The sequence below is a fragment of the Scomber scombrus genome, chromosome 21, assembly GCF_963691925.1.
Source record: "Scomber scombrus chromosome 21, fScoSco1.1, whole genome shotgun sequence".
Classification (NCBI taxonomy): Eukaryota; Metazoa; Chordata; class Actinopteri; order Scombriformes; family Scombridae; genus Scomber; species Scomber scombrus.
In genome coordinates, this window is record NC_084990.1 from 16,970,035 (window position 1) to 16,994,268 (window position 24,234).

Below are 24,234 nucleotides of genomic sequence, written 5' to 3' on the forward strand. Positions count from 1 at the left end.
CTTTCCTCAGTGGCACCTTACACTTTTGAAGAATGAAAAGTATTATCGCAAACACGCAGAAGTGGTATGCAGTTTCACTGTTGCAGTGAATCCAAAAGTTGACAATATAATTCTGGTGGTTTGCTCAGGCACTAGAGTTGGGGAGGGGAAACAGACAAACCGAGCAGCAGCAGCAGTTCTGACACATGGCCCACATTCACAGCCGCCTCCCACGTCACTGTGCTCCTCAGAGAAAAAGCCCCTTTTGTTTCCCAGCACAGGGAGGGAGGGAGGTCTCTGGGGTGAACCGCCGCTCAGCTCCACCACTCCACCCGCCATCAAAAAAAAAGAAGGAACCGGACTTCCCACCCCTGCCTGGCGTCCTCCCTACTCACTCCCCGCTTCAGCACACAAACACAGGCTCATCAGTAGTACCACTACTACGGTTGTGATTGTCTTTTCCTGCTACTTAATTGGGTCAGTCTGCATTGTTGCATTAAAGATGTCCCCAACAATGACCTTGCTGTTAATGTATGTGCACTGCTTATGACAGTGGTGGGAGACTATTGAGATCATCTGCATTTAAAGGAAGTAAAAGTAGCAATATCGCAATGTAAAAATACTCATACATACATAATACATTAAAAGTTAGGATTCGTCATTTTATTTTAAGTTCAAGTATCAAAAGTGAAAGTACTTGTTATTCAGAATAACCCAGTTAGTGATATTGTTACAGATGTTAAAATTATAATGTTGTAGGTGCTAATTTCAAATCCTTTATATAGTGTTTGACAGTTAAATCAAGCGTATAAAGCTGTGTTCAGACCAAAAGCGTCTGACGCGAATTGAGCAGCAAGTCCACATAGACAATGAATGTAAATGGCGCGATCACACGCGATTTGATATCAGGCGGCGCGAATGAAGCGTCTGAAGCGAATGAATGAATGAATGAATCAAGCGTCTGAAGCGGCACGAATAAAGTTGGAAAATTTGAACTTTTCAGGCGGCATCGCGCCGCGACATCCAATCAGCGGCGAGTTTCTCCCGACGTCACAAGCGCGAATGAAGCGATGATCCAAAAATGTATATTTATGATCAAGCGGCGCGATAGAGGCGATTCAAGCGATTTTTTCGCGTCAGACGCTTTTGGTCTGAACGCAGCTTAAGGATGCATTGTATTTTATAAATTCATAGATTTTGTATGTAATTTAGGAATCTGCAAAGTAAGCAGTACTACAGCTGTCAAATAAAAGCAGTGGATAATATTTCTTTCTGAAAACACTTCACTTCAGGACTTCCGTAAATGTGCTCACAAGCATCTGATGTTCCCAAAAATGCCCATGCTGTACATTCAAGATAGAGCCACAGTCTTAAAGCTTGAGTAAAGACGCTGAAATGAGGCAAATGACACATTTAAAACTGTGTTTATTTGTATAGAAATATGCTCATGTTTTACATAACTTTGTAGTTACAAATCGTAAAATATTAATGCTATTAGCATCACAAAGTTTCGCTCAAACAAACGGGAGCATAGATCTCAGAGAGAGGCCCGATGTTACTGTGTGAAATGTTAAGCTCTTCAATATACATTACGGGTTGTGTGTGCGCGTGCGGCTCGTTGCTCAGTTAAGAGTGAAAGGGCCTTTGCTACCTCGAAGTAGTCTCCATTTCTGTCCATCATGTACCCATGTACTACTGAAGAATGTCAGAGGAACGGACACTTTCTAGTGCAGAGAATTTATACAAACCTGCTGTGAATTCTCTCCAAATGTAGTACAATGAAGGTAATCAGGGTTACAAAGAAATGTTAAAGACCCCCGGTCTCTGAGCCAACATTAATATATCACTTTTATATTTATCAGTTATCCCCACCTGAATCAGTCCTCCTGACTTCCTTGTTCTCCTGAGACACAGTTAAGATACCACATATTGGGGAATAGCTTCTGACTACACAAAGTCCCCAAACATGGGCCCATAAGCTCCTGCTCAATCTCTCCTTGAAAAAAAAAAAGGCAACTGGATCGCTTCCCTGCATTAGCTTTCCACTTGCTTTGTCCTTAAGACTATTGGTACTGTTTACTGCACCACCTGGTGATAAACATTCAGCCCCCTAAATTAGCTTCCCCCCAGAGGAAGGCAGTCCAGCTCAGTTCCTCTCAATTTGCTCAATGTCAAGTTCGCCTCCGAGCTGATACACATCCTTCTTCATGCTACAGAGTCCTGCCCACAGAGGTGCGTTGTCCTTCCCGTTGGTTGTCTCTGGCGTCACCTCGCCGCCATCTGTGGAGTTCCAGTCCGCCTCCTCAATGGTGGAATCCGATGGCACGTTCCCGGTGATTTCACCCTCTTTGGTCAAAGGCTGAACGTCCTCCAAGCTGCGTTCATTCATAGACGAGTCGTCAGTGTCGCACTGAGAGGTGCTCCTGAGAGTGGGGAGGGCCTGGCTTGACTCGCAGTTATCTTCACCTGTGATTCCAGGGCAGCTAAGGCTGTGGAAATTCCGAAGATTCTGTGGAAGGACAGAAAGATGAAGCATAAAATTAATGTTTGAACCACAGGCATTTTAAAATGTAGGTGCTCAAGGAATCAAGCATACACTTAAACATATACGTCAAATCAACTGGAAGGAGTCCATAATCTCCATGGTGACGGCATATTTGGTGTGGAAATCAAAAACATTTTCCTCATCTTGGACTATGCCCTAACTAGGACACAAACATAACTAAAAGCATACGGCCATCTTATGAAAACAATCCTTCTACTGTGCTCATACAGTATGTGGGTGAATCAGTGAAGTCAGAGCTGGACACTAGGGAAAAGCCATAAGAATATAAAAATGAAAGATTTAAGGGGTATAAATTTAGCCTGCATTACATACTGAAGCAACTGGTAGTTGGATCAATGAGGCCATGCGATCTGAGGTCCAGCGGGAACCCAGGCAGCAAGTGGCCAGACACCCAGAGGGCAGACATCACTCATGTCAGCCTTTTGACTGTGCTGGTCTTTCACTGGCGCTGCACAATGAACACATACATATGAGAAACCAAGAAACTTCCTTAGGCAAATCCACATGTGCCAGCGCTGCTGCAGGCAAGTCCTCTGACAGCTGTGCACGCTGGAGTGGGAAGCTTTATGACAGGGGCTTATCCAATCTGTACTGCTAATGTGGAGAAGGCAGGACAGCTGCCTCATGCCTGACCGCTACAGTGTTCGGCCAGAAGGACACAGGAGAATAGGGCCTCTGTGAAACCTCCTGTCACTTGTGTGCTTATGTAATATTAAACAAGCATGGGACTGTCGGGGTTGCAGTTCACAGCCAAGTGTATGAACTACGGCTGCAACCAATCAATGGATTACAGATTAATCTATACTTTTTAAGATGCTTTGATAAGTTTTTCAGTCTAAAAATGTCAGAAAATCATGACAAATGCACATCTCCAATTCCAAAAAAAATCATAAATTATTTTGTCTGAACAATAATTAAATAGCTAAAAGAGATTCGGTTTACAATGACATGGGATACGGCAAACCTGAGAAATCCTCACATTAGAGAAGCTGAAACCTACAAATGTATGGTATTTTACATAATAAATAATGATTAATCAGTTATGAATACTGTTGCCAATAATCTGCTGCTGGTCGACTAATTAAAAGAAACCTTTGAAAAACCTGTATAATACCTACTTAATAGCTACATATGTTTGTTTGTTTAGTTTTTTAATTTCTTCTACTAATTAATATAAAGTTTTTCCCTGAATATTTGTTTCCTATCTGTTTATATTCCAACAAATGTAGCAACTAAAGTTTGACGAGAAAACTCAGCATGCAAACATGCTCACAATGACAATGCTAACATACTAATGTTTAGTGAGTGTAAAGTTAGCCATGTTCACTATCTTAATTTAATGTATTTGGATTAGTTTTGCAGGTATTTGGTCATACACCAAAATGTTGGACAAATTGAAATGTGGACCTAATAATTGCACAAGAGGAAAATCAGGGGAATTTATTAAAATTCATCCAGTATAGACATTTTTACCAAATTTAAACCTGTACCACTGAAAAGTCACCCAATTCATCAGGATGTATTGTCCATTAAATCCATCTATTAGATGTTGAGATACTTCATTTAAGAAGAATTTTGACCTGCTGGTAGTGCTAGACAAAAATTCAGGGGGTCACCAAAGTGGATAGGATTCATCCTGTGGGATCCAACCAATAGTGGCTGAGATATTTCAGTCTGCACCAAAGTGGTGGACCAACAGACCACCATTACAATCCTTAGAGCCATTTTTCACTTCCAAGGCTAAAACCTAGAAAAAGTCTCACATCTTCACTTTCTTCTCTTTAGGAAAACTACAATCCATAAACGTTTGTGATTTCTTATTTGACAGATTGTTAAAAAACACTAAATTACATATGTGACGGCCGACTCACCGTTTCAACTATATTATGACCTCAGTAATTTTTACATATTCAGGATCTATCACCAATTAAAGTCTCAGTTTTGCAAATACAGAGACCACTGTGGTTAGAGCTGTGAATAAGGTTGGAGGAGTAGAAATGACGAAACGTAAAATTATGATTCACATTTTAGACCAACCAGTAGTGAGAAAGGCGACTGTACGGGGCAGCAGTAGATCAAAAGGGGCCCTGCTGTTTTACTTGGCTCTGGTCTAGCGGGTACATTTGTCAGCACCGGGCCAGTGTCACATATCTCCGTTCTGCATTAGCACTTGAATCTCAACAGCACGACTGGAGGCCCAGACCATGAGACCAAGCTGATAAGGTCAGGAGTGGTCTGGGCTATAGCAAAACCTCATCATCATCATTAAGTAAACCAAGAATAGCTCTGACTTTGTTACCCTGACAACTAAACCGTTCTGCAGAGGAATAGTTTGAGGCGGAGAAAATCTTTTTTGGAGGTGTCTTCACACAACTTACTGCACCTGTGAGGGTCATGAGTGCTGCCGGTGTCCAGTTTGCCTGCTACCATCACCCCCAACCCCCTTACCCCAAATGTAATGGAGAGGAGAGCAGAAAGTCTCCTCATCCCTACTGACCTTGACTCTCCGTCAATAAAATCTGATCAATAGCTCATGAGGCCCGTTTGTGGCAGCGATCCACCCACTGAGCTGAATTTACAGAAATCAATATCTCTTTACCCAACATGCTTCTCCCCTGCACGACGATCTATAACCTCTGCCACAGCTGCTCTGCTTCCTGACATTCACAGAGCCGCAGTGAGCCAGGCGGAGGGTAGCGGTTTCTCCCTGGGTAAATTACACCGCTGTGGCGTGTGGATGAGAGGACACTTTAGAGACACACTCAGCACTGTGACCAAAAGGTGACTTTGAATACTGATTGCGGTGACGTGTGTGAAGCTCAAAAAAAGTCCTTGAGTGGAGTGCCAAGCAAGTTTAGTCTAGGATCAAAAGGAAACATCTTTTCCACAGAATTTTCCAGAAAATTCCCAGCTACAGATTTCTAGTTTTGTCAGTTAGTCCAGATCCAAATGCTGCATGACAACTTTATAGAGCAGATGAAACTAGATTCCTGGGTAGTGCTGTACAACTAATTATTATTTTAATTAGTGATGATTCTTTTGGACATTTTTCAATTAATCAAACTACCATTTAGTATATAAAATGTCAGAAAACTATGAAAAATGCAATCCAAAAGCCACGGATATTTAAATTACAATCATATGAAACAGATAAACAGTAAATTGCCACATTTGGGAAGCTGGAACAGGCAAATGCATTTTTGCTTGTAAATGACTTCAGTTGATTTTTTCTGTTGAGTAACTTATCAACACTACTTATGGGTTTAGTTGCATAACTGGGCTAAAATGTCTCAAAGTCATTTTCTCCAGGACTTGCCTTCCAAACCAGAGTCTCTTAGGAGAAATGTTTTTAATAAATCTATAAAGAAAAGTTGATTACTTAATATGGGGCAATAAAGGTTTTTTGTGGTTACAAAGTCTTCATTCCTTCTACTTGAGCTTACAACCAATGTAACAGCAGCGCCTTCTTAATAGTGGAACAGAGAACAATGCACTGACAGCAGGAAAGATCCAATGCTAACAATCCGAGCAACCTGACGTTTCACGATAAAAAATATTATTGGTTGCCACGCCTGAGGCTCGTTTCTCCACGCTGACCTCGTCCCTGTTTGGAGCGTGTGTGGTGTCTGCCTTTCTCGTCACAGCAGCACTGTTGTTAAGACACTGTTTCAACTCTGGGTGACTTTCTCAGAGGGGCCAAGTCCAGCCCTGTGTTTATGATCCAGCCGGTGTACGTGTGAAACATTACTGTGAGTGTCTGTGTGCTTGTAGGGCAAAGAGACAAGGATATGCAGATAAAACAGATTGTTAAAACATGGTCGACTTCCTCCAGAGCTCAATCAGCTGAAGCTAGTGGTTTCATGAGATCATTTCTCTTATAAATACAAACTCATCTGATCCACTGACTGACCTCTTCATTCCTGCTTTGATCAAACTGTACTTTGCTTCATGCTCTCCATTTCAGCAAGTGCTAAAAACACACCCGCATAGTGGAATGTGACCCAGAACAGACCTGCATGAATGGACGATCGCCTTCATTTGAAGACAATGCCTGCAGAAACACTTTGAGGTGTGCTGAGGGAGAACAGACACAATGGCGTGACCTCAGTTGGAAGTGTTTGTTTATCCAACATGGAAGGAGCAAATTTGCCGCAACAACAGAGTATAACTGGCAATGTTGTTGAGACTGATAGACCTAGCAGAGCTTCTAGCTGGCATGACCATATGACAGTCTTGTCTCAAAATTTGATCTTTTGGAGCAAATACTAGGGCTGTGACCTTTTCAAACCGATAATTAAATGCCACTGCAAATAGCTTCCAAAATACTGTCTAACATACAGTGTGTTGGGCATCAAGTGATGTTGAACAGGACACATACTCTTTATACTGTAAAACAAACTGGCAGTATTTAATCAGATTATATTATCCTGATTAAAAATGATATAAAGCACTTCCTTGCTGTGTGATCTGTTTTATGTGACACTTCTAAATACCAACCTGGGTCATCTTGGCCAGATCCAAAGAAGGCCTCTGTTTGTGTGTGTCAGCTGGTCTCCTGCGCTTCACGCCAATCTTCTTATCATTGAGGACGCACGGCTGTGAGCGGCTACGGGCGAGACCTCCCTGTCCACCGCGGCGATTAAGCTCTGGAGTGGATTCGGGGGAGCTGGGTGGAGAGGGTCCATGAGGCTCAGGGACGCAGATTTGTTCATGAGAGAGGTAGAGGGGCTGCACTGAGGGCTCTGAGGATAGGGGCATGGAGGAGGAGGGTGTCAGACAGCTGAAGGTGGAGGGGTAAGGGAGACGCTGGGCGAAGCAGGGCAGCTCCAGGGTGTTGCAGCGAGCGGGCAGGCTGAAGCTGGAGCTGCGCTGCATGGCTGGGAAGCAGAGCTGAGCACCCCCGGCACCGCCGCGCTGGACGCTACCTCCACTGTGGCACCTCCTCTTCTCCACTGTTGTCCACACACGGGAGCCCTGAGGACGCCAGGTAGAGCGGCAGCCCCCGAGCTCGTCTGAGCAAGAAAGGGACCGGCACTGGCGCTTGCTGGGAGGTGCTGTGGTGTGCGAAGAAGCGGCCTCAGTCAGGCTGAGGTCCTGCAACAAGCTGGTGATTGTGCTAGAAGTGGAGCCAACATCCCAACCCCAGTGAGCAGAACTCTTGTGCACCTCAGGCAGGACGTCCCACAGGCTCTCCAGGCTGGTCCCAACTGGCCTCTGCTGTATGGCACAGCTGTGACCCACCTCACCCCACCGGCTTGTCTCTGCAACAAAAGGCCAGATTCATTTTAATTAGATTACTTTTAAAATGACAGGTGAAAATACTAAACTAACTATATATGATAAATAATTTGAGACCCCAAATTAAATCTGAAAAAATGAACATGGTCTCACATTTTATCTATTTCATTTACATATCGACACTTATAACCAGTCATACATTGAATGGTTTTCGGAACTGTAATATTTGCAATTTTCTGCACTTTTAGTTTTGCATTTGGCAAAATTGTCTTCATGAATGGACTTGTATGGGACACACTTGAAACCAAGTTTCCTTAAGGCTACATGCAGTGTAGCTGTACGTTGTGTGTGTTATATCTATCATACTACCAGATGCTATTCAGGATCAAATCCTCCAGTTTTATTTAAATATGTGCTTCTAGCATATTTATCAATGGATCAAACTTTGCTCTCCCAACATGAGACTGATCTTGAAGCGACTCTGCAGTGACTCTGCAGCTCAATTATTAGCTTGTAAAATTCTCCCTTCTCTACACACTGTATTTTTCATTAGCAGTAAGAGAATCATTACTGCTTGAGGGCTGCATTTTATTTCATATTGTCAATTTTCCACAAGGAAAAAAATCATCACACTCTGGTTCCTGTTTTGCAAACTCCTTCAGAGGAACAGAACACACTATGAGAATCATTTTAGGCATGAACCTCTGAAAACTAGTTGTCCCAAGTTTCCTCTACATCATTCACTTGAAAGACTATTTTCTTTAAAAGCTCAAGCTTTTTGTCCAAGGTTCTACAATCCTGAGAGGTTAAGCTTGGCAACCTGAACATGAACAAGATCCACGACTCTCCTCCACTCTGGGTCAGAGCAACAGTCCCAGCATGTGTACTTTGTACCGACACAACTCACTGCTTTGTGTAATTGGCCCTAAATATAAATCCTGTGCTCCAAGCACTGCTGTAGTGTCACAGTCTGTATGCACAGCTGGTTGGGAAAGGGAAGGGAGCTCAATGTCTAACTCGTCTCTGCTGGAACAAAACCATAAAATGTCAATAACCCATCAAGCCTATCCTCTTGAGTGAACTACAGAAGGAAAACGTTGGTATCTGACGAGCTCTCGATTTGACATCACGGATCAACTCTGCACCAGCCCCATAGCTACCGTGCCAGGAAAGCACCTGTTGTTGCCACAACACAAACACTATCAAAACACTGAATGGGTCAGCCAACTGAACTGGTCAGTCGACTCTGAGTCAGATCCAAAACGATGAGGCCACTGCCCACTCCTGGTATGCAAAAGATCTATTCTTCTCCACTGAAGATAAAATCCCCAAAATACCATCTACAGTACAGGGGCAGGATGAAGAACAAAGAGCAGTGTTAACAACACCTACTGGTATTGTTGAATTCTCTGCCAGTACTTTGCCAGTCAATGCCAAGTGACTGCAAGGACAAAATACCATTAATCTAACAATACAATGACTGTTAAGGCTGTTACTCCTACTGCAAGGTAAATTAAGGATACTGGCCTTTGTAGTCATAACCAAATGTTCAACTTAGGGACAACATGTCCACAGCTTTAATGCAGGAGTGCCACGAGATTCCTGCTGATGATATGCTGCTGACAGCAGTCGTTAATGCACATTCGTCTTGGCAGAAACACCTGTCAGATATATTTAACATAACGCTGTGTGACCACTGACCAGACGCAGAATAGACTGGCTTGCTGCCGATGACTGTCACAAGTAAATAATTACAGTTCATGTGTGGTTTGTGTTGGTATTTGGACCCAAAACAAGAGGAAATGTGGTGAAGAGCCGGAGGAAATGTAAAAATATATAGTGAAACCACAGAAAATGTTCAACACTTCCTCTACTTTATGATTTATAAGGAGATAATTTGCCAGTGTTATAAGGCTATTATGGACAATATTGAAAATCAATTAAAAGCTCCTTTATGGCAATATTGGATTTAGCAACTTTGTGCATCAATGTGATGAAGTTCATTGTATTGTTAGGTATCTAAAACTGTTTCTTAACTGTATTTCCAGAGAATTAAGTATTATTTTGTTATTTATTAGCTTCTTAAATTACATTTTATCCATGTCACCCCTACATGTGTCAATGTGTATATTTATGAGAAAGACTCTTACCCATGAGTCCACAGGAGAAAAGGGCAGTCCCCTGGCTCATGGTCTGCGCCTGGAACTGTGGAAATTCCGGAAAGACTCAACGTCAGCTCACCAGAGACAGGTTTGCATACAGTGAACAGGAGGTCCTAGCGTTAACAAGTTAATAAATTAACAAATAAAACCAAAAATTACTGGAAAGTCACATTTTTTGAATGCATAACTAGCCTCAAGAGTGTATGTCGTAGTATATTACTGGCTGCTGAGAGATGAGAATAAGTGAAACCCATCAACAGAGAGAGAGAAAGCTCTGCCATAAATGCCTATGATTGACACTCGCCCCAGAGCATGATGACTTCATTTCACGTGGCTGAGAGGGCAAACTCGGTCCATATTAGTGGGGGAATTTTCTCACTCTGTGCTGACAGAAAGAACGTTTACACTGCATGGATGCCGATTATAAAACCAGTCAGGGTTGCTCAGTCTAGTGGAACTAACACACTCCATTGTCATTTGGAGTTAAGTAAATGGAACATGGAAGATTCAAATCCAGATGACAAATAACCTGGTGATAACAGTTGGCAGCTATTATAACACAATTATCAGTAATTGTAACATAAACATCCCTTATTCCAAAACTTCAACATCCAAATAGTTCTTTTGACGTGCCTTCCTGAGATTCAGTAAGGAAACAAATTTGACTCAGAGGAAGTTCACTGTCAAAAATAGGAAAATATAATGCAGAGCCATGAAACTGCTGTGAAGTAGCTGGAACCAAATTCATTATTTAGAGTAGCACCTTGTTGTCTTCCCTCTTGACAAGCTCAGTTAAGGCCTGCTGGCAAAACAACATATAAACATGCAATGAAACATTTCACACATTAAAAAAAGCTTACACAAGTAGAAAATAACCACTCACCGAGCCCAAATCTGTACTTTTGGATGTTACATCATCAGCACCTTTTTTTTCCAGTGTTTTCTTGTAGATGATCACCATGGCAACACACATCCTTGTCCCAAGTCATTCCAGTGAGGGCAAGTAAAGCTGGAGGCCATCTTGACGGGCATGGTGTGAGCAGGCTGGTTTCTCGTAAGCTTAAAAAGACAGCAGCCCTCAACTCCTCCAGGAATTTGCTTCACTCCTCGGCCCAATCCTGAGCAGACACACAAAGATGAGCACAGGATTAGACTGCAGTACATTTCTGACATTCTGTGGACCATATAAGCAAAGAACAATCCAGCTGGATTCAGGGGAACAGATCCCCTGGGGAGAGGCTCTTAAATACACTGTAAATGGAGAGTTAATCCAATGCCTTCTTAAAGGAATACTCCACTGAAAATGTATCCAATACTCGCCACCTGTTGACTTGAAAGGTCATTTTGAAATACTATGTGAAAAATGGCAGCTGGATTCACATCTGTCACAATGGATTCAAATGGAGACCAAGTTTCGCAGCAAATAAATGTGACGCTGTGCCTCAACACAGTTGTGCTTTTAGCTGAATTCCAACATCAGCATGCTAACAAGCGGATGTTTAGCCAATATAATATTTACTATGTTCACCATCTTAATTTAGAGTGTTAGCATGCTAAAATTTGCTAATTTGTGTTTGCTACTAAGAACAGCTGAGGATGACGGGAATGTCATTAAGTCACACTAACGCCTAATCATGGTTTGACACTTAGCCGCAAGAAGGTTATTTAGCAATTTATTGGCAAAGCAACAATTGTTTGGAACACAGACTAAATATACATTATAAATATATAAACATTTTGATATGTCCAAAAATTTTTGGACATTATTGCTCCGTTAATAATATCTAAAGACTTCTAATAGCTTTGATGTGCAAAACAAACCAGCTGTAAAGTAAACCAATGGGTGACGTACCACTGCGCTACATCCATCTTTACATACAGTCTATAGTTTTGACAGATCAGAGTAGCAACTAGAATCCATTGTAAATGCTGTGAGCTTTTCAGAGCCACCTTTCAAGCCTACAGATTAGAATTTGACACTGGGAAAAAAAACAACTAGGATCACACACCCAGCCTTCAACCTTTTCTAAATCTCTTGTCACTTTCTACATGACCAACCTGTTCAACATCTACAAGAGTGGAAGATGGAAAGTGGAACTTAAAGGAAGGTCAGTGGGTTTGACAAGCTCCTTTAATTCTCTAGTGAGCAAGCAAACATTTCCAGCAAACACTCGCTTTGATTTGCAAGGCGTCTCCTATGTTGCCATATGGCTACAAGTTGAAATGACTGCATTTTCACTTCCACATGGTCTCTCCTACGTGTCACCAAAAGTGGAACTCTATACCTTGTTTTGTTCTTGCTCGTCTATGTGGAGGATTAGCAGTCTGAGAGAGTGAATTTCCTCAAAGTGCTCCACAGTGGAGCGCGCAGAGAGGAATATACTCAAAGTCAAAGTTGTGTAATTGAATCCTCAGGGGCTGGCTGGGAATAGCTGACCTTGCGGTTATCAAAACAACCCTCTTCACATTAGTGCTGCTCCACGATTACAGTAAAACAGCTGATTAGCCAAAGATGTAAATCTATATAATAATCACGAAGGATTTTTAACCACCACCAGATAAGTTCCACTTGAGGCTATGTCAGGTAGGGGACTGACACAAAGTGCAGTGGGCACAAGATGGACATGTGATGCCTGCAAGGTCAGAGAGTGTCTGTTTGAATGACAGAACAACTGCAGGCAGAAAAAAAAGAGGAAAAAGAAAGAGACGGTGTACGTGAAACAAAAGAGCGCTCTGTGCAGAAGATGAGACACCGTGGGAAACAAAAGAGGCGACATCAGAGGTTGCGGGTGGTGGGGTCGAGTGTGTGTGTGTGTATGCGTGTGTGTGTCTGTGTGCAAGAGGACAGCATCACAAGACCCCAAGGGAGCAAACATACCAGAGGTGGTGTTTGCATTCAGCATATGATTTCCATTACTAACACTTACACATATCAGGTAAACAACTTTAATACAAGGCTGTTTTTAGCAGTTTAACAACAAGAGCAACACGGCTCAGGGAAGCCTGGCAGCTTTAACTTGTGGCCTCTGTGAATAGTAAAAGAACAGATCAAAGCTTGGAGCTGGACTAGGTCAGGCAAGCTTATACTGTGCGTGACCATAACTACACAGATCTGTTCTCTGGAGCAGAGATAACTTGGGACGTGCTGGAGCAGAGGAAACTGTTGTTTATATATTATCCTTAATGGCTCTGTGATGGATGCAAATGGCATTGACACAAAGAAATCACATTGGTAAAGACGAAAACAGCACTTTAATTTGATACTGATGATAAAGAACAGTGAAGGATGTTTTCATTCCCTAGAAAAATGGGAAAAGTCTAACTGTTGTTGACTGACACTCTGAACTCCAAACTGTAAACATCTATTTATCATCTTTCTCATGGTCAGGGCATTACGGGTTTTTCCCCATAAATCTGAGATGGGAGTGCTTTACATGGGCGAAGTTTATAACATAATTATAAACATTCCTCGGCTCTATGACATAGGTCCAACACACAATTATAAAAGACTAACTTAGCCCCACAGCCCTTGAAACCCATTCAAACTTGTGACTGTTTGTGAATAGAAAACAGGTTGAGGAACGCTAGTAAAGGGAAGTCTGCTTTTTCTTGTGCAGACAAACCTGTGAGAATGTTTCCAGTGCACTCACCTCATACTGCATGCACTACCGTGCGCAAAGATGCAGATCAAACTATGATCTGTTAAATAAGGTATGTCATAATTAGAATTTCTGCCAAACGGGGTGCCACTCCCTACTGACGTCAAGACCATCTCACCTCCATAGCACTGCTGACATTATCAGGAATCAGTGGGAGTCTTTACACATCTGCAGCTAGATAGCTCTTTATCTGGGCTGGGGCAGAAACCAGCATGACAACTGAGAAGTCTAATCTCTGAGAAAGGGAAGAACGCTGCAGGACGTTCCTCAGACATGGCGTTCCATCACATGCAAACAGGCTGCTGACTGACTGCAACCAACTCTGCAGTGACAGCGGTCTTCCTCAAAGACAACAGTAATGCTGCCAAGGATGAGCTGATGGGACTCCACACTTCCTTTGTGGTCACTATAAGTCTTTCAACCAATCGCTTCTTGGGGGTGTTAGAAACTGCAAGCTATCGCATGGCCTAAATGAACACTAGATAGGACAAGAGAGGAAACCACTGAGTCGGCTGGGTCAAAGCGGAGGCCCGCTTCAGTGTCGGCTCATCTTTCAAAAGCCTTAACAGACACTGCTCTATTTTCTATATTAACTCAGACATAGGAGTGCTATATTGTAAATGACACTCTTCTAGACTCCTAAACTGCGGTCAAGTCGAAAAATAGTACAGATTGTCATCTTAGCCATTACAAAAGGCATCTAAACTGTGGCCCCCAAAAGCTCTGTTTCCCAATTAGAGCAGCTTTTCCATACATTGCTCAGACTGTAATCCCATGGGTTAGGCCAACATTACACAAGGATTTGGCAGCTTTCTGTCTGACTGACAATTAGAGCTATTACTAATCCATTTTATAGCACTTGGACAGCTGGTGAAAAACAACACTGTTTGATATCAATGTTGCACCTTGTACAAGCCACTGAGCAACATCATTTGTTAACTACTCATAAGACAGTATCTATTCACTATTTTTAATGTTATCACAAGATTTTTTTATCAAAGCTTTCATCTTTGTAAACTGATACATAACTCAACATAAAAAGCTTAAATGTGAAATTGAATTTCCAGACATTCTCCTTTGACATTCCTGCATGCATAACAGTCGGGTCTATGTCCTGTTCACAACAATCCCAGGATTGTGGCCATCTCAGTAATCCGAGCATCTGCTGAGCACCTGAGACAGCCCGACTTGAAACCTAACTGAAAGATTTGTGCTGCTCTTTATCACTGTACCACTTGTGAAAAGAATGCTGAGTAAAAGTCATGTTTAGCTGTACCATTCCACAGAAAGATTCCCTCAGAGAAAATATGCATGCTCCTAAAAAGCTTGTTTCCCGGAGCTATTGGCTCTGTTGGCCTAGTTCTTTGAGTTGCATGGCTTGTGCAAGATCCATATTTGGACTCTCAGCAGTTTCTCGTATCATAATGGCGGGTGCGTTGACAGCATGTCATAAAAGGCAGACAGACACGCAAGATAAGTGAAGACGGGCTAATTGAATGACAAAATGGCAAACTAGTTCTGCTTTTTCTGCTGCGATATGCGCCATTTTCACTGTGAAATTTGAGTTCTTTTAAACTGAAAACCTTCTTTGTCAGTGTTATTAATTAGCAGCCACAAATGGCAGGTGCCACTGAGTTTCGCCACGCATGACTGACTAAAAAGAAATTTATGAAACACATTGTACGATGTAGGCTAGCCCACAGCTGCCCGCATGTTCACAGACATTAGGCTATGTCAAACAGGAGGCACACTCTACATTTAAAGCAGTGAGTGAATAGTCAGAAATGAGCATGGCTGGGAGGCCTCAATAGTAGTTATCAGGCTCAGTTGAGGGCCTGGGGTACAGCCAAGGTCTCACAAGCATGCAGCTGCCCACTTACCATAAACACAAAGGCTCAGCATGGCTATGCATGGCAGCCAAGGAGGCCTACGTTTTAAAGCAGGCCTGCTGTTTAATTATCTCATACATAATCACTTGCACTGTATACATTTGTCCAGAACAAGAGCTTTGTTGAGCTCTGTAATCGAGGCTTCCAACAAACCTGTCCAAGTTGGAGAGAAATGTTGTCCACTTGAATGCTAAATCTAACAAAGCCTCTTAATTACAAATGGTTGAAAACACAACATCCTTCTGCTTCCACAGCAGAATAACACTGAATCTTAATAGAGCCAAATAAGAATAAGTCACATCCACTGGATGCAGCCCTATTATCTTTTAATGAAAATTAAGAACGGAGGGGGTAAGAGTACTCTTGAGTTTTATATGCAGGAATTCATCCTTCCCCCACACTGCACTTCTACTGACCATATACACACACACACACACATACACAAACATAAAAAAAACCCATGAGAAAGCCAGGAGCTATTTTCTTTTCCAAATAAATGGTTGAATGTAGTCATGACAATGGGATTATGATACACAGTCTATTAGAGAAGCTCAAAAACTTGCCTAAATATTTTTTTTTTTTTGTGGGAAAGGAGAAAGAAATCATCTGCGAGCTCTGATAGGCAGCCTCTTTTATACTTGAGCTAAAAACTGTTCAACAGTTTTTCAGATGAGCCTGCCAGCCCTCTAGGTGGATGCCTCTCAGTTTCAGAAGAAAGGCCCCTGAAAACTGAGCTTGTCTAAGTAACCAGCACAAACAGTCCCTTAAACCCCTTTTCCAAAATCCCTCATGAAAGGGAAATGAGTTTGGCAAAGAAATTGGTGTGACGGGAGCTCACAGAATGTTACACGCAGGCTACAGAGCAAACAGGATTTTGAACTCGAGAGAAAGGCCACAAGCTACTCATGATAAAATATGAAATGTATCTGCGAGTAAAGAAAAAAAAGACATCTGCATCTTGACTTGAAGTGTAATATTTTCACCATGCAACTTCATATAATTTATATATGTCAGAGCCACTTATGAACTCTGGCAGTCATAATCATTGCCAAGGGACATCGAGGAGTTCGGGTTTAACAAGCTCCTGCGTTTATGATCCCACTGAGCACTTAAATTGCAGAATCTGTTGGATTGTATGTCAGCCAGCCCTGTCTTCATACCTGAGGGGAAGGTTGGCTAGATAGAGATAAGACAACAGCATTCCACTGCAATGGCACAAATTGTAACATGCAAGACAGAAGCTCTGAGAAAGACCCAAATGAATGTTCCAAATGACATGGCATCAGGTATGAAGGCACGCACGCAACAGCTGCTAAAAATGTGTTTAAAAAGCTGTTATGTGTGCCTTCAAACCACACTGACCTATCTTGCCATGTGTGCCATGCATGAGTGAAAATCCAGTTTCAGATCAGAATGTTTGCACTTCAAAAGCTGGCCAATTCACATAAAATTCTTTTGATTCATACTTCATTGAACACTCGACCACTTTGTCAAGTCATCTACCAAAGTTTCACAGTCGCTGTCAGATGTCAAACAAGCAGAGTAGATGAATGGATGTGATCATTTTGAGCCTCTGAATGGGTCTGAACATGTTCCAGATGTTCTTCAGATAAACTTATTGACACCATGTTCAATTAACCTTTCCCACAACATGGCATCACATTGTCCCTTTATTTATCTATGCAAATATAACACAGAGATACTAACGAGTAGATAGATATCAATTAAAACAACATTCATGAGGAAAAAGCACACACAAGACAAAAGAGACATGAGGAAAGTTGCTAAGCTAACTTTTTGAGCAAAGTTCAGTTTTTACAACAACAAAAAAAAAGTTGTTAATGGTCATCTTTAATTTGACGGCATACTAGTCACAATTTTTGCGAATCACATACTTTCAAACCACAACCAGCATCACACTTCACACTTTATGACCTAGCTACAGTCAAATCTAGCTAGCACAGAAACTATTGTTTACTTTTATTTGATCAAAAAAAAAAACTACAACTCACAAGCATCACGGTCAGAGCCTCGGTTTCTCCATAAAATACTGGGCAGCTGGTTAGTTTCGCTTGACCATGTTTTGTTTTGTTTTTCTGTTTTGCAAGAAGGCAGTTTAAGGCAGGAAACAAGGCGATCAGTAAACTTCACGTCCTGCTCCAGACTGCTCCTACAAACTACAACATTGCCCCACTGCACTACTGTCCACGCTAATGAGCCTGTGACAACATACACGAGCACCTACCATTTCTTGACAGGGGAGAGGGGTGTCCAATAACTTTCATCTGCTCTTAAATCTTCCACTTTGACGCACTTTATTTGCAATATTTGACTCTTACAACTTTGTATCCAATTTAGCTATAATTTGCGGCAGTGGTAAGAAAATTATTAATCTCTCTAAGACTTTTTAAGCGTTTGCTGCACCCCCGCTCCCACAACTAGTGGTTTGATCCACCCTGCAGTAATGAAAAGTAATCACAGTTTTTGAGCTGTGCATATAGACAAGGGACTTTCACAATATACAATGGTGTAACATGATGACCTGCCAGTTGTGTGTGACTTAGAGACAAAAAAGAGAGTGGTGTGTGTTATATACACCCTGCCAGCTACCCTTTACAAAATTAGCTCCAGTACAATAAGGGTCCTGAATAAATACATTTATTACAAACAGATGTTTCCTTCCCAGGAAGTGAATTATAGCTTTATCATGATCTACATCGCTATGTGATATGCTATTATTTAACCGTCTAAATTTAGTTTTCTATATATATGTACGTACTTTGTGCATTTGGTGTATACAGTATTGACATATTATTATCAATACAGGCACAGCAAGTGGGTTCAAACTAGTCTTAAAACTTCAAATGTATTCAACAAAGAGAGATTTGTCCTTGTAATCTTCAGATTGTTCTCATTTGAATACCTTTTGCAGGCCTCGAGACAGGAAAAAAGCATGCATTAGAGACTTTTTTATAGCTTTTCTTTTTCTTTTCGAGCCTGTTAATGACTTCACAGCTCCTCTAGTTCTGCAGGTTAGGAACAACTGAGCTATAAACTCAATGCAGCTTGTTAATGTATAATAGCATTGCTATGCTAAACTTTTCATATGTTTAGACACATTGTGCACCAACAGCCCCTGTCAAAATGCTTCTTTGTATGAGTATGTATGTGAGCATACAGTGCAAATTCTTATAATTTTAACTTTTAATATTGATATGAACCAATTATATCCATGACAATTACTGCACAACAGATTTGGATGTAACTAAGATGAACAGAATCTATCCAAAACTTCAATGACACAATATACAGTATGTATACATTTATTTTGAGGAGTCTAAAGTCAACACTCTAGGCCTCAGAAGGGTGGGGAGCCGAGGCTCACCCCTGGCAAACACTATTGTTAATCAAGGAGTAACATCTGTTGTGTGCCACTAATCTCCCCCAGACTGTCAGACTGTCCTCCTCCGTTTTAGACTGTCTGCCTTTTGTGTTAAAGGGCACCAAGGATTTGTCTCTTCTACTATGTGGGCTACAGTGTGGGGGTGGCCAAGTTGTTTTTTCTACCAAAACCCCTGCAACAGTCTGAAAAGTTAGTGATTTAGCAAAAAAAACAACATAATATATGAAATGGAAAAACTTTGCATGTTGTTTTGTAGTCCTGAAAAGCATGAATGACTCATTATGAGACAGATTATCAAAACAACTTTAACTACGTCTTGCAACTCAGCAAGTTAGTTGTGTGCTGTGACTGTCAAAACCATAGGGGGCAGTATCCACCAATCATGAGGCACAATGAAAAGGCTGTAAGAACTGAAGAGCAATTGCTTCTAAATGTGTGAATAAGAATAATAAGCCGTGATTTAGTTGTTTTTGGTCATTTCTCTTTGACTTTGTTAATGTAACCGTAGCCAGCATATGGTTAACAGTAAAAAGGAAGTGAGCTTCCAAATCCCAGTACTGAGACCCCATGCAGAATGCTGTATGCCATCTGTGGTTCACACTGGTCTCGGACAGATGGCTAAAGGACTCCTGTTACAGGAGCCATCCCTTCTCAACTTTAATGAACAGTTAATCCTCTCCATCCCTGATAAAAATCCACCATTTTACAAGATGTTTTCATTCATAATTTTAAAATAATGCAGTCAAAACTTTTCACTTTGTTCACAGAATACCACAAATTAGTTACAAGACTTTAACAAGATATCATCTAAAGTATACTGTATTCTACATGCAATATTCAAATTTGTTTGTCATTCCTAGAATTCAGGAGGTCTCTGTTACAAATCCTAAATATATTGTCAACTATTGAAAAGTTTAGTTTGGCCAAGAGGGTGACACTTGAGTAAAAGAAAAACACTGACACCATTTGTCAAAATGCAGAAGTACAAGCATTTACAAATTAACATGCTGCAGCTTGTAGTTCAAATTATTCTCTGATGTGACTCAATGGGGTACAGTAAGTAGTCAGCACATAAAAAGAGCATATGGCTTTCATGGAAGTCCATCTTAATTTCACTGCCTCTCATCTATCCCACTAATCCTTGCCTATAATGTTTATAGCCAAGTTAATTGAACTGGCACATCTCCGTGGGTTTGGAGATCCCTTCTAAGAAGCTCTAAAGCCATGTTTTTGCCAAAGCCTGCACATTGCTAAAACCTCCACAGCATCTGAGATGCAGCTGTTCTTCCAGTAACGGTTTATGAATGACCGTATTAGGGAGTTATTTAGAAAAGGGAGCAGCTAAACTCAGAACAGTTTTTTCTCATTAATAATGAAGTAAACTAATAATCATAAACCAGTACCTTTTCCAAATTAAATATTGCAGTATTTAATTAAATACCTGAGTTAGTAGTAAAGTTGGTTTGCCTTACTATTACAACTCTACTTGTTTTTTTTCAATTGGACAGGTGGAAGAAGTATACACATCTATTAAGTGAAAAGTAGCAACATAATGTAAGTTGTACAATGTAAAAATGCTCCCTTTAGCCCTGCATTCAAAATGTAGACGTGCAGAGGTGTTATCAGCAATATCCAAGTAATGCAAATATTAAAAGTAATCATTGTGTAGAATTGCCCCTTTACAAGTGTATATATAGTATACTTACATATTATACTGTTGGAAAATGGTTACTGATGCCTTCACATGTAAGCAGCCTATCAGTGGACAGTGTGTCATGCTTGAGATATTGTATTATTAATAAGAATAATTGAATTACATTTTTTTTTTAGATCCTTTGCTTATGGAAAAGTGGCAATTCAATACATTTCAAAGACCTGCATTGATAATGTGTGAGAATTCAATAAAATGTTCAAAATGTTCTGTTTAAAAACTGAAAGTGCTTCATATGAAGAAGAATGTCCCATGAATGTTATATTATGATATTATAACTTATATCCTGCTGGGTAGTTTCATCTATATAAGACATCAAAGTTTAGAGGATAATTATGTTTTTGTACATCAAATCAGAATTTGGAATGGCTAACAAATACTTTGTAGTGAGATGAAAAAATGAGATGTTTACCTAAGATGACCTAAGATATTTCAAGAACTCTTAAGTCAGACATTGGCCCACCCAAATTCTGAGAAACACAGAGCACATTATTTGGAGTACAGAAATTGGTTTTCACGGTCTGAGTAACAGATTAATTGCGGAACAGTTGGTCTGGAGTCAGTTGGTTGTTGGGTGCTTGGACACAGTGAAAACAAAGACATACTTACAATTTTACAGTATTTGTGTTTTTGTTTTAACATTTCAAGTACAGTACTATATAACATCTGATTTTGTACCACTTTCTTTTCAGTGCTTTTCAGCTATGTTTTCTTAGTTTTACAGTACCAGTGATGTAATGAACTAGAGAGCACTTATTTAAAATTCCTCCGTAAATATTATACATCTTTTTTACATTTCACACAATTTTCCCTGATAAGTGCTCTCACATTGATGTATTTAAAATATATGTCATAAAACAATCTCACAGTACACTGCTTAAAAATGTTTGAAGTGTCTAATACTGAGCAGATTTCACAATTTTTGGGGGGTCCACTCCTTGAGAATCTGACTTTTCAGTCTCCATGTACGCCTGCACAGACCTCCACAGAGCCCTGATGTTCCCTTCGCCAAAGCCTGTCGCCCCTCTTCGCTCTATCAGCTCCAGGAAAAAAGTGTCCTCTGCAAAGATGGGCTTTGTGAACACCTGGAGAAGGTATCTAGAAATAGACAATAACATGGTAAGGACACTTGGTTAGTCTTAAATGACCCATATCCAGGTGAGATTTGTGAAATGTGGTGTTGTTGAATGCTAACTTAAACAAATTGGTTTTATCCTTGTTAAAATGCGTGCGAGACTCTCTCCTCTTGCCTCTCACCTTGTTTTTTCACTGGATGCCGTCTGTGATAAGGGATCTTGGTGCAGGGCTGTGTCCAGGAGAATCCCATGCTGCGCCAGCATCTGGGGGTTGTGTCCTGCCTCCTCTATCTCCTGCTGTTTTCCAACCTGTCACAGCACAAAGGATAGGTAAAAGTGTTGTTAACCGTAGTAGAAGAAAAGACGCTGGAGGTGGAGTGTTCAGATCCTAATATAAAAATACTCCATCACAAGTAAAAGTATTGAATTGAAAATGCTGCTGAAGTTTTATTATTAGATCATCTGAAAGTTTTAAGAGTACAAATACTTGTAATTCATAAAAATAGACCAAGTGAGTGTATATTATATTATGAGATTATTATTAATAGCTTTTAACTACTTTAAATCTTAACCTTTAAAGTAAGCAGTACTGTAGCTGTCATAAAGATAAAAGAGATAAAGATAAATAAGATGTGGCCACCTTGAAAGGATTCATTATAAATTGGCCTGTGTGTATAAATGCCCAAACTGAAATGCCAGTGCAGCTTTGCAATTGTACTATTTACAGAGAATCCTGATATTATTTTGTGTATTGACCATTTAATTACGTACTACAATTTAATTTTCCAATTAGTTGCATAAAATGTGGGTCATTGCTTTAATTTATCAAGTAATGATTGGAGTCTTTGATTTGGCAAATGAGTTGTTGTGCAGTTATGTAAGAATCAATCAAACCTCAGTGTAGTAGGCGGGAGGAGGGGAGAAAAACTGTACACCAGCTTCAGCCATGGTATGTGCTGAAGAGACTATGTTTTTTGTGTAGAGCCCAATGTGCTGGATCCCAGGTGCCCTGTGCTCCTCCAAGAAGGTGTCAACTTGGTTCCTGCCTGAAATAAGCGCAGGTGCACAATGATGCAGGAGTTGTAAAATCATAAATTGGGACGAAAAGTAAAATATTTTTTTGGAAAAATGGGACAACCTTGAAAAATTGAGAGGCTGCTGTTACCTTGTTCTGGCAGTGATTCTGCAATGACAAACTTGCAGTCGGGTTCTTTTTTATCCGCAAAGGGAAGCGCAATGCCTGCTTTGCTGCATTTCCAATACTCCATGGCAGTAAGACGTAGTCCAATGCCCTCCTGTTTTATGACAAAACCTTCATCTGTATCTTCATTACTACTCACAAGAACAAACAACCAACGTTATGGATGTATTCAAGTTAGACAGAAAAGAGAATATGAAATATATTGAAATGTATTTTTTTAATTTAAGAGTTCATCTCACCTATCAATGAAAAACCTCTGAAAGCCAAAGAGCTGCTCATACCACCTCATGACCTGTTGGGTGGTTCCCCTGGGACAGGCATAAGTTATGTGATCAAAATGAGTGATTGGACATGACAGGTCTTCATCTTCCAAGCTGCAGTCTTTTTCAATGTCTTTAAACCCAGGCAAGAAGCTTCCCTCGTACTTTGACCTGTCAATGAGTGTGTGGCACACATTTCCTACAATGGATTTAAGCACCGAGTAGGTGACGAGTCCGCTCTCGTCCTGAACTGTTGTTGGGGGTACGAGGAAGTTGCAGCCCAGATGGCGAAGAGCATTGAATGACCTTTCCACATCCTCCACCTCGAAACACACGTTGTTGACGGTATCCACCGGGTAATGTGGGCTGACATCGTAAAGACACTTCAGAGAATGAACCTGGTTGTCTTTACCGAGGTTGACCCGGTGTGGAACAGGTGAATACATTTCAGTGATACCTGATAGCTCCTCATTCAATCTCACACCACTCTGGTTTGGGTTCTCATTCACGACGAAAACTGCCGCTCCTTTCCTAAAAGCCAGCTGCCGGGACCTGTCGGTTAGTCTGGTAGCAAACAAATTAAACTTAAACTTAGAGACAAGGTCATTAGCTATTTTCTCCACGTTAGAAACGTGGAGCGAAATGTGGTGTAACCGACTCAAGAAAGCTGCCATGTTTTAGTTGTGACGTTTAGACAGGAGGCGTGTCCTAAAATCAAGAGCCCCTTATCAAATAATCGTAATATTTATTTTTTATTAAGTTATGCATATATGTATGCTATATTTTGTGTGTAATATCCAATAAACTTTTGTTCCAACATTTTTCAGGTCATTGAACAATGATTCAAAACCCTAAAAGCTATATAATGTTACAGCCTTTCAAACCATGTTACTATTTATAGTAACAGGGTTTCAAGGGTTTCATTCAGGGTTTCATTTTGTGCATATATTATATGAAAACATACATTTATGTTTTCATATAATCTCCATCAATTTTAATATAAACACAATACAGGGTGCTCACATATTTACCGTAGTTGTCATATTTTTTGCAAATAAAGTATCAAGAGTAGATTACAGAATTTGCTGTC

General features: G+C 40.8%; 2 protein-coding genes across 2 annotated transcripts; both read right to left on the minus strand.

Moving 5' to 3' along the window:
* Positions 1 to 1,389: 1,389 nt before the first annotated feature.
* On the minus strand, positions 1,390 to 17,678 carry fam53b (family with sequence similarity 53 member B). The gene is made up of 5 exons (XM_062442984.1): positions 17,506 to 17,678; positions 10,829 to 11,063; positions 9,934 to 9,988; positions 7,043 to 7,806; positions 1,390 to 2,488 (listed from the first exon to the last, which is right to left on the minus strand). The coding sequence occupies exons 2-5, from the start codon at positions 10,916 to 10,918 to the stop codon at positions 2,126 to 2,128; spliced, it is 1,272 nt and encodes a 423-aa protein (XP_062298968.1). The 5' UTR covers positions 10,919 to 11,063; positions 17,506 to 17,678; the 3' UTR covers positions 1,390 to 2,125.
* A 3,825-nt stretch (positions 17,679 to 21,503) lies between these two features.
* On the minus strand, positions 21,504 to 23,818 carry hpdl (4-hydroxyphenylpyruvate dioxygenase-like). The gene is made up of 5 exons (XM_062442983.1): positions 23,124 to 23,818; positions 22,849 to 23,015; positions 22,578 to 22,729; positions 21,865 to 21,992; positions 21,504 to 21,705 (listed from the first exon to the last, which is right to left on the minus strand). The coding sequence occupies exons 1-5, from the start codon at positions 23,816 to 23,818 to the stop codon at positions 21,504 to 21,506; spliced, it is 1,344 nt and encodes a 447-aa protein (XP_062298967.1).
* Positions 23,819 to 24,234: the final 416 nt, after the last annotated feature.

Excerpts from the sequence above, each read along its gene's own strand:
- fam53b (XM_062442984.1), bottom strand. The coding sequence starts at position 10,918 with ATGTGTGTTGCCATGGTGATCATCTACAAGAAAACACTGGAAAAAAAA. Across the intron at positions 9,989-10,828 it reads AAAGTACAGATTTGGGCTCG|TTCCAGGCGCAGACCATGAG; the intron begins GTGAGTGGTTAT and ends GAATTTCCACAG. Across the intron at positions 2,489-7,042 it reads ATCTGGCCAAGATGACCCAG|AATCTTCGGAATTTCCACAG; the intron begins GTTGGTATTTAG and ends GTCCTTCCACAG.
- hpdl (XM_062442983.1), bottom strand. The coding sequence starts at position 23,818 with ATGGCAGCTTTCTTGAGTCGGTTACACCACATTTCGCTCCACGTTTCT. Across the intron at positions 23,016-23,123 it reads CAGAGGTTTTTCATTGATAG|TAATGAAGATACAGATGAAG; the intron begins GTGAGATGAACT and ends TCTTGTGAGTAG. Across the intron at positions 21,706-21,864 it reads GCATCCAGTGAAAAAACAAG|ATACCTTCTCCAGGTGTTCA; the intron begins GTGAGAGGCAAG and ends GTCTATTTCTAG.